The sequence below is a fragment of the Quercus robur genome, chromosome 2 (assembly GCF_932294415.1).
Source record: "Quercus robur chromosome 2, dhQueRobu3.1, whole genome shotgun sequence".
Classification (NCBI taxonomy): domain Eukaryota; kingdom Viridiplantae; phylum Streptophyta; class Magnoliopsida; order Fagales; family Fagaceae; genus Quercus; species Quercus robur.
This window is the reverse complement of record NC_065535.1, coordinates 24,403,866-24,414,443: the sequence shown is the minus strand read 5'-3', so window position 1 is coordinate 24,414,443 and position 10,578 is coordinate 24,403,866. Positions and strand designations below refer to the sequence as shown.

General features: G+C 35.2%; 1 protein-coding gene across 1 annotated transcript; it reads right to left on the bottom strand.

The window, feature by feature from the left end:
• Nucleotides 1–3,472: 3,472 nt before the first annotated feature.
• On the bottom strand, nt 3,473–4,638 carry LOC126712999 (EG45-like domain containing protein). The gene is made up of 3 exons (XM_050412583.1): nt 4,420–4,638; nt 4,026–4,326; nt 3,473–3,691 (listed from the first exon to the last, which is right to left on the bottom strand). Exons 1-3 carry the CDS (start codon nt 4,538–4,540, stop codon nt 3,685–3,687), a joined length of 429 nt encoding a protein of 142 aa, XP_050268540.1. The 5' UTR covers nt 4,541–4,638; the 3' UTR covers nt 3,473–3,684.
• Nucleotides 4,639–10,578: the final 5,940 nt, after the last annotated feature.

The following is a 10,578-nucleotide window of genomic DNA, read 5'->3' as shown; positions in this document are numbered from 1 at the left end:
TGAGCCTTGCTTTCATCTCGGGACATAGTGTTGTCCCTATTCTTGTCATCTTTGTTACCTCCCCTTCAACCAATTCTACTGTCTCCAGGGTTTCCACTTTATTCTCTTCTTTCTCCTCGATCATCCATGTATGGCTCTCCTTTGTGGCCAACACGACCTGGTAGCACTCTCTGGTTAGGACCTGATCTCTTTTTACCTCGCCGACAATAGGTGGACGTGGCTGACTTCCACCAGTTGAACATGGCCCTCCCAATGATCACATTGTAGGATGAGGGGCAGTCTACCACTAAAAAGTTTAACTGACGTGTCAACTGCTTTGGGTAGGTCCCCACCGTCACTGTTAAAGTTACTATACCCTTAGGATATACTCTGTCACCACTGAAATTGACGAGGGGGGAATCAAATGGGCGTAATCTCTCTGGATCGAGCTTCAACTGCTGGAAAGCGGGAAGGTAGATGATGAACCAAGGGGTTGTTGTGAGGCTACTTCACTCCCTTAGCATTTTCTTCATTGAAAGACATGTCCTGGTTCATCCGTCTCTATTTAAACGGGGGTGTCATGTGCACGCTGTTCACCTGCCTCTGACATGCTTTCTTGAGAGACCTGAATGACCCACCTGTGGATGGCCCACCTGTGATCGTCCTTATCTCCCCTATCATGGTTTGTGGTCGTTGAGATACGTGATCCTCATCTTTGAGCGAAAACTCGCGCTGGTTTTTATCATCGTCTCTGAACCTGCTGGATTCTCTCTTCTTGATATACTTCTGCAGTTTTCCTTTCCGTATCAATTCCTTTATCTGTTCCTTCAGGTCCCGGCAATCTTCTATGTAGTGACTATGGTCCTTGTGGAACTAGCAGTACTTCTTCTTGTCTCGGACATTAGAGGACGAATGTGATGGCCTTGGACCATTTGAGGTAATGCTCATCCTTAATCTGTGCCAAAATCTTGTCAACTAGCATAACTAAAGGAGTGAATTTTGCTTTTTGAGGAGTTTTTTCGTCTCTCCGTTTACTCCCGTCACTGGTTCGGCGATCTGGACGCTTCCTTTTTTGTCCTTTACGATCGTCCTCCTTCTTTCCCTTGTCTGTTGGCTTCTCTATGTCTCTTATGGTGGCTAGTGCTTCTTCATCATTCATGTACTTCTGTGCCTTCAAGAGCATCTTTGCCATCGTCGTAGGAGGATTCTTCGCGAGTGACATCATGAATTCTCTAGACTTCAACCCTACCTTAAAGGTCGTCAGCTGCACTTTATCGTCAGCTTCGTCTACCTCCAAGGTCTCCCTCGTGAATCATTTCACGTATGACCTAAGAGTTTCTTTCTCCCCTTGTCTAATAGTAAGCAAGTGGTCTGTTGGCCTCTTGGGGTGTTGTCCCCCGATGAAGTGGCGCAAAAAGGTGTTGCTCAACTGCTCGAAGCTATCGATGGACGAAGTTGGCAACTTTGTGAACCACTCCCTTACAGCTCCTTTGAGAGTGGTAGGGAAGGAACGACACAATATTTTATCAGGAGGCTGTTGAAGGCCTAGTGTCGTCTTGAAGGTGTTGAGGTGGTTCTGGGGGTTTTTAAGTCCGTCAAATGGTTCAAGCTGGGGCAATCGAAATTTTGATGGCATTGGGCACTCCAAGACGGTAGTGGTGAAGGGAGAGTCTGTTGCCCTAACCATTCTATCCAGGCTCCGGTTTGTCTTCTCCTTAATGGCGTTCCTCAACTCGTCCACCTCCTTCCTCATCTCTCGAAGAAGATCTGAGTTCTGTTTATCTGGAGTAGCAGACCCTCGACGGTCACTTCTTCTACAGCTATCTCCCTCATCCTCCTAATTGGCTTTGGACCGATTCTCCTCCTGTTGAAGCCGCAGCCTCATTTCCTGATTCTGCCTAGTGAGATCTTCAATGGTGGCCACTAGAGCTTGGACTTGTTGAACCAATGCTGCTGAGTCCTGATTAGATTCCATCTGAATATATAAAAGTTGGTAGAAACTACGTTTTCGAATCAGAGCACGAAAATGTCACAATTCCCATAGACAGCGCCAGACTGATGAAGTGTAGATTCGTCTAGATGGAGTTGGATATTTGTTTGCGTTACCATGGAAGTAGAAATTCCTTTCAATGGTCACTGGTGTAATGCCTACCACAATAGTACTTAATAGTTTCAAAATAAAGAGATTGTACTATATTTTTTACAAAATAAGGGCAGCCCATTTTCCCCTGCAAATCATTGAGTAATTGAGTATCAAGCCCGCCCATTATGGCAGATTTCCTCCTCCTCCTCCTCCTTCTTCTTTTCTTTTCTTTTCTTTTCTTTTTTTTTTTTTTTTTTTTTTTTTTTTTTTTTTTTGAGAAGCATTATGGCAGCTTTCCTAGCCTCCTAGGTCCACACACGTCATAATATATTATCTGCACGCGTCATAATTGAATTGGTACCAAGCCTGCACAATCAAGGCAAACGTGGTGATCTCCAAGGCCCACACACGTCATAAATTAACCCACTTTTGATTCTTCTTCTCTTCCTTTTGTTTTATTTATTTAAATGGTTTTAAGACATTGATAAAATATATTACATTCTAGTTATATATATATATATATATATATATATATATATATATCTTAAAAATCGTGTTTGCTTAAATGTCACGTTTGAAAGTAAGTGTTTGCTTGTGTTCAACTTATTTAGATAATTTTTAACTTTTATGTACTTGTTAAAATGTCAAATTTCTCACTTTATCTTACTTTAATTTTCAAAGTATAAGTATATTTTAAATTATTTTAAAAAAGTATATTTTAATTTTTAACACGCTTTTAACCAAAAAAAAAAAAATCAATAATAAGCTAAATGAGAAGAAGCTAAATAAAAAGATGCTAAATGCATACTAAAGGTCCGTTTGGATACAACTTATTTTGCTGAAAACTGACAACACTATAGCAAAATAATTTTTAAATGTGTAACTAATACCGTGGGACCCATTTAAAAATTTTTTTTTGAACAAAGAAGTTGTGAGTCCCGTGAACTGTGCGTGAATAATGCACAATGTCTATTGTACAGTGTAATCCGCGTGCATGAATAATGTGGGTTATTGTTCATAAGCCTAAATGCATTGTTCATGTCCCATGAATAGTGCCAGAGGCGCTAAAAAAAAAAAAAAAAAAAAAAAAACGCAAACGTAGGGGGAGAAAACGCAAATCCAAATGCTCATTAAGTGTCTATTTGGGAACCTATCTAGCTTTTTTTAATTTTTTTTTACTGAAAGTGTGCTAAAATATACTTGTACGTTGAAAAAATAAGAAAATGCGGGAAAAGCGAAGTTTTAAAAAATTGTACATAATTATTTTTTTTAAAGAACTAAAAATTGAGCTTATAAATTGATGTCAATCAGACACTAAATATGTTTATTATACAACTATGATAACCGCTTATTAACAATGTAAACAACAAAATAGATTCATACTTACCAAAAAGGTAATATACTAATAAATTGAGAATGCAAATTTTATTGGTAATAGGTAGCATGCTAGCTAGGCATACATTTTGCCTTTTACGTAAAACAATACATATACCACAAAATCGTGTAAGGTAACTATAAAACCGCATCAATAGCCACACTTGAAATAGCAAACCATTGGCAGGAAGAGAAGTAATAGCAATTGCCCCCCTTAATCCCTTTGTCTCCAGCCGTGTTTCAAATAGTCAAACCCTGCACATTAAATAAAAATTTCAAAGTCAAGAATAATTCAGTATCCCCCTTTGACAAAGCTTGCATTTGGATGGAGCGTTTTGCCTAATCGGTGCATTTTGTGTTTTTTAGTGGTTCTTATGGGTATTATTTACTTTTTCACCAAATTCAGCAAAATATAGATTTTTAAGTAAATTTAGGTCCTATAGCACTGTTCATATATTTAAAAATTATTTTGTTATAGTGTTTTCCTAACACACCCAAAGTTTGGTTACAAAGGAAAACTTAAAACCAGAAAGATGAGAACTAATGAGGAAAAAGAGTAAATGAAGAAAAGGTATTAATAGAGACTCACTGCTGAAATTCTATGTTAATACATGAGGCTGAAGGTTTGGCAATCATCCCAAATGCAGTTTTAGAAAGAACAATGGTAGCACCATGCCGGGAAGGCCTAGAAACTGAACTGAGTGCACGATCAACGATCCTTATTTGAATTGTTTGGCCTGGAATGCAAGTTCTAGGGTGAGCCGCGCTTATGCACCGCACCAAATACTGCCTCCCACATGCAGCACCATTGTCCCATATCCCCTCGCCGGCCGACGCGAAGAGGTTGCTTGAAGGGAACTGTGCTGCATTGTTTCCATAGCAGGCTGTGGCTGTGTAAAAGGAACAAAAAAAACATAGTTCAAAGTTTTGAAAAACTGTTATGGAAGTTATTTTTGAAGCCACATTTATCGAATGCTACTTACGTAAATATGGGGTTCTGTAGTGGGCAGATGTGCCAACATCAGCAAGAGAGAGTTGAGAGAGATAAATCAGCACTGCCAGAATTACAAATAGGCTTTGAGAGAAAAGTTGAACCTTGTGCATGCTGTGGATCTAATTTGGTTTTAGGACAACAATGAACACTAGTTAAGATGTGATTCAACAGTTGGTAACTGGTTACAAATGTAATGACAAATAATATTATATATATATATATATATATATATAAAATAAACAGTAGTTAAGATGTGATTCAACAGTTAAGATGTGATTCAACAGCTGGTAACAGGATTTTTTTTTTTAAGGGCTACAAGTAAATTATTGTGTACTCCTGAAGTACCATAAATGTGTTCTCTCTTTTCTTACATGAATGGTGACTCCTAGTAATTAAATTCATGATGAGATTTCATGTGAGAGGGAGGACCATATATTTATGATATTCTAAAAGTATCTAATAATTTCCTTTACAAATGTAATGACAAAATAATATATATATATATATATATATATATATATATATAATAGGGTCCGTTTGGATTGAACTTATTTTTGTTAAAACTGAAAATACTGTAATAAAATAATTTTTAAATGTTTGAATAGTATTATGGAACCCATTTTTAATAAAGTAGTTATGGATCCCAAGTGAACAGTACTATTACAGTGAGTGCATGAACAGTACACATACCGTTCATTGAATTTTGTCTCTAAAAACGGATACAAGTGCAGGAAAAAGGAAAAAAAAAAAAAACACGCAAACTTGTAAACGCAGCCCAATCCAAACCGCACATTATGAACAGTAGTTAAGATATATATATATAAATATATATATATATATATATATATGTATATTGAGATAACTATTTGCCTTATATAAGAGAAATTATTGCGTTAATTAAGGAGAATATTTCGTGCAATGGGCCAACGACTCGTTGACCCGTAGGTCTTCATGACTCCTGCGCCGCTGGACAGTCCATTTCCTCTGCCCTACCACCAACCCTAACAATAAGACAACCGAAAATCATGGCGTGAAAACGTATAAAAGTTCTAACTGATTTTTCTTTTACACAATTTGATATCAACTAATGAGTCATATATTATTTTATAATATTTTTAATAATACAATTTGAAATTTTTTTATTAGTTTTTATTTGAATCTACTATTAATATCATTTTTGTATTTATCAATAATCAAGGATGACATGATGCATTTTGGAGCTAAATTCAGATCTTATATATATATATATATATATATATATATATAGAGGCCCCGTTTGGATTGGCGTCTGCGTCCAAGATTGTGAAATATATAGGCTCCGGTCATCGGAAATGATTTTTTTATTGTTTTCAGTTTTCAGTTTTCAATTTTGAACAAAATAAGCGATATCCAAATGCGCACATATATAATTTAAACTCTAATCTCTTGCGTTTAGATGCAAAATTACTAATTAACCACATAGATTTTTTTTTTTTTTGAAGAAAGTTTATGAACACAAAAAATTTGACAAGACTTTTCACATCTATTGATGAGGCAGATTTATAGTAGTAAATAAAAATTAATGTAATGTTAGTGGTAGATGAGAACTAGTAAAAGATTCTCAACTCAATGGTTGTGAAAAATGTTATAAAGTTTTTTGTGTATTGCTTTTTTTTTTTTAGAAGTGTTACATGTACAACATTTTCACAACAAATCTTATATGTTAATTAAGTTATTACTGATTCTAATTTGAACCCACCATTGAAATTATTTTCTATCTACCAATAATAGTTAACAATAACCTACCAAATAAAATTTATTGTGAAAATATTGTGGACATAGAAGAAGGCTTACAGCTTATCGCCAGCGAGATCGAAATAAGAGAAAAGGGAAAGACAAAAATAGATAGGAATACAAAGTTACAGACAGTTTATAGTCTATAGATGGATGCTGTGCTGAACGTGAATGAGGAGGAACCTCCCGTGTCAGATACCACCAATGGTAACGACAAAATCTTTTAGTAACATGCACTCAAATTGTTTGGTAAATTTTCCAAGTGTTTTACAATGTTCAAATGGCAGGCTAAATAAATCATATATATTTATATATATATATATATATATATAGAGGTATGTATAGATGTAAATTAATAATTTCTTTATGTTGTTAAGCATTTAACAACTACAAATAATTAAATAGTCATAAGACGAGATCCATTGATGCAATTATCTCGAGATTCAATAAATAGTAATTCTATGTAGTATTGGTTTCTCTCTTTTGACTCTTTTGATGTATACTTCTAGTTCAGTTAAAATGACTAGATTTCTAATTTACTTTAATCTTTACTTGTTCATTAAAGTAGGAGTCACATTAAAAAACTACTTATCTAATTGACCAATTTGATAAAACACTTAAAGATATGCAATTATATCCCCGTTAAACCTCTAACTTATGACATGCGCCTTATCATCAAATTAATTTACTCTTACATATAATTCACCCTATATAGTACTTATATGGGTTGACTATCTAAGGAGTTCAAATATCTACATTGGTCATTGCAATGTATTAGATCGTTGACTTCTTTCTCCTTCGAATTTGTATCAATTAATTTTATATTTTCTTCTTGTTTGTGGCTAATCAGTAATGTACCTACTATATAATTGTTTTCTTAAATTTAATTTTTGTGTGAAGGAGCTTGGGCAAGCCAAAGCTTTCACCAATGAGATTCTATTCACCTTTTATTTCTGGTCGCCGTAAGTTTCTTTCCATTTTGATGTGTTGGCTATCTTGGTAATGATTCTCTTCATATCAAAATAGTCAATTTTGTACTGGAGATTGTACCAGTTTAGTCAGTAAAATGAAATATTTCGGTACCAGTGTACCGTCTTGAGATTACCATTATTTTATAAAGAGCTCAAATTTAGTTATAATGATGAAGTGTAAAACTCATGTTAGTAAAAGTTGAAGTGCACACAATTTATTAAATGTATTTATAAATTATAAGACATCTCATTTAAATATCTTTTTTTTTTTTGAAAAACTCATTTAAATATCTTTGATCCTTAAATTTTAGTTAAAATGCTATCTTTTAAAATTCATTATACATTGATATTATTTTTAATTATTATTGTTAATAATACAAAGTTTTTTTTAGATGACACATGGTAGTAGGTTTGCTTAATAATAATAATTATTATAATGATAAATCCATTAGATATTTATGTATTTGGTGTACTATAGTTGAAGCTAAAAATAAAAGGCGAAAAACCCATTTTCGTCCCTACTTTTTCACGTGATTCCCACTTTGGTCTCTATATTTTATTTTCACCGCTTTTAGTCCCTAAAATAAAAAAAGTGATCTCGTTTTTGTCCTTACAATTAGTGCCTAATGGCAAAGTCCTAGGTGGCAGATGGAACACCCTATTAGCTGACGTGACGCTGATGTGACGATTAAAATATTATTTGGCATTTTTATATGCCACATCAGCATTTTAATTTTTTTATAAAAAGCCATGTCAGACAATTTAAACCAAAAAAGAGAATAAATTTAAAAACAAAACTTAAAATATATATATATATATATATTTTTTTTTTACTTTCATTATTTTATCGTAAGAATTGAAGTTGTTCTTCGTGTTCTTCCTAAATCCATGAAATAAACCAATCTCTAGCAAACCCCAAATCCAAATCCAGCAACCAAATCTACTCCATCAAATCTAGAAAAACAAGAAATAAATCGAAGAAACCAAACCAAACCATAAATAACTTGAAGAAATAAACCCATAAACCCAGTAACCAATTCAATCTCTAGCAAACCCAAAAACCCAAAATTTTTCTTCAAAAACAAAAAACTCCACGTTCTGAATCTAACCCAACTGGTTTGTGCTTCAGAAGCCACATCCTGCTTACTCTATACACAACAATTGTCCAAAAGGAGCGTAGTTTTTAAACACACACTCTCTCTCTCTAACCTGCCTCTATAAAAACCCACACCCTCACTTCCTTCCTTTCCTTAAACACTATTTTTGACTCTTTCACTTCTTATTCCAAACAAATCCAAATCTCCAAAACTTTTACAAACCCAAATGGCTCCCAAAGACAGATTCGGCTCCGTCAACCTGGATCTGAACTCTAAGGAGATCCGATACAAAGGCGTGAGGAAGCGTCCATGGGGTTGCTACGCAGTTGAGATTCGCGACTCGGGGAAGAAGACCTGAGTCTGGCTCGGCACTTTTGACACAGCCGAAGAGGTGGCGCGTGCCTACGACGCCGCAACTCGCGAGTTCCGCAATGCTAAGGCCAAAACAAACTTCTCGAACCCTTCCCCAAACAATTCCTCCACCCGTAGTCCTCGCCAGTGTAGCATTGTTGACTCCTCTTCCCTGCCACCTCCGCCACACAAACTTTGGGTTTGTTTGTGTTTTTGTTTTTTTTTTTTGGAGAGAATGTTGAGTTGTTTGTTTTTATGGGTTTTTTTTGTATGTTTCTTTCTGAAGAAAAATTTTGGTTTTATGGGTTTGCTAGAGATTGAATTGGTTATTGGGTTTATGAGTTTATTTTTGCGATTTATTTATGGTTTGGTTTAGTTTCTTGGATTTATTTCTTGTTTTTCTGGATTTGATGGAGTAGATTTTGTTGTTGGATTTGGATTTAGGGTTTGCTAGAGATTGGTTTATTTCATGGATTTAGGAAGAACACGAAGAACAACTTTAGTTCTTACGAAAACATAATGAAAGTAAAAAAAAAAAAAAAAAGTTTTGTTTTTAACTTATTTTCTTTTTTGGTTTAAATTGTTTGACATGGCTTTTTATAAAAAATTAAAGGTGAAAACCTCATTTTCGTCCTTATATTTTCATGTAATTCCCACTTTGGTCCCTAACTTTTATTTTCATCTCTTTTAATCCCTATATTGAAAAACACATCTCGTTTTTGTCCCTGCTGTTACATTAGAGATGGAAAATGCATACGTGGCAAAGGGAGTGTACTGTTGGCACACTAAAAGTTGACGTAGCCATTAAAATAATAATAAAAAATGTTATTTGCCACATTAGCATCTAAATTTAGAAAATTAATTTGTTAATTTTAACTAAATAAAAAAAAATCAAAACAAAAATAAAAATAAAAATAAAAATTCACATGAATTAAGATCTAAAAGAATCTTGAACAAGAACACCAAGAACACCAACCCATACTTAAGATCTCAAAATTGAAAACCAAAAACCATAAACCCAGCAACAGATCAACCAAAAGTAAAATCTCCCCTATTAAAAAGGAGGCCTAGGGTTTGATACCTTCTTCTTCATCCTCTACTTCTGCAACAACAAATCACCATGAAAGCAAAGCCTCCTTCAAAACCAAAAACCCATCTTCATCTTCATCAAGAAGAACCCCAAAACCCATCAGAGTTCTCATTCGCCATACCCAAAATAGCAGTCTCGCAGATCTGCCAGTCAGTGGGGTACAAGGCCACCCAGCTCTCCGCACTCAACGCTTTGACCATGGTGGCCACCAAGTACCTCAAGGCCATAGCCAAGTCGGCCTCTTCCTTGGCCAACACCTCCAACCGCACGCAGTCGAACCTGCTGGACCTCATACTTGCCCTCCACCACCTCGTTACTCTCCATACCTCCACTCTCTTCTTCATCTCTTCCTCCAGAGGAGGAATCATCAGAGACCTCGCTGACTTCGTCTCCTTCAATGACGAAATCCCATTTGCCAAGCCAATCCCATGCCTACAAATTACTTCCATTCCTTCCTGGGCTTCTTCTTCTTCTTCCCATGTGCCCAAATGGCTGCCCAAGTTTCCTGATAGTGTTATTAGTTGCTCAGTGAATGAGAGGAAGTGTGGGAAGAGGTTGTGGGAGGATTCAGTTTTGGGTGGTGAAGGATTCGGTTTGGTTGATCTGTTGCTGGGTTTGTGTTTATGTTTCTGGGTTTGTGATTTTTGGTTTTTAATTTTGAGATCTTAAGTCTGGATTGGTGTTCTTGGTCAAGATACTTTTAGATCTTTTTTCTTGTGAATTTTGATTTTTATTTCTGTTTTGATTTTTTTTATTTAGTTAAAATTAATAAATTAATTTTTTTAAATTAAGATGCTGACGTGGCATTTTTTAATGCCAAATAACATTTTTTATTATTATTTTAATGGCCACGGCAGCTTTTAGTG

Excerpts from the sequence above, each read along its gene's own strand:
- LOC126712999 (XM_050412583.1), bottom strand. The coding sequence starts at position 4,540 with ATGCACAAGGTTCAACTTTTCTCTCAAAGCCTATTTGTAATTCTGGCA. Across the intron at positions 4,327-4,419 it reads CTACAGAACCCCATATTTAC|CCACAGCCTGCTATGGAAAC; the intron begins GTAAGTAGCATT and ends CCTTTTACACAG.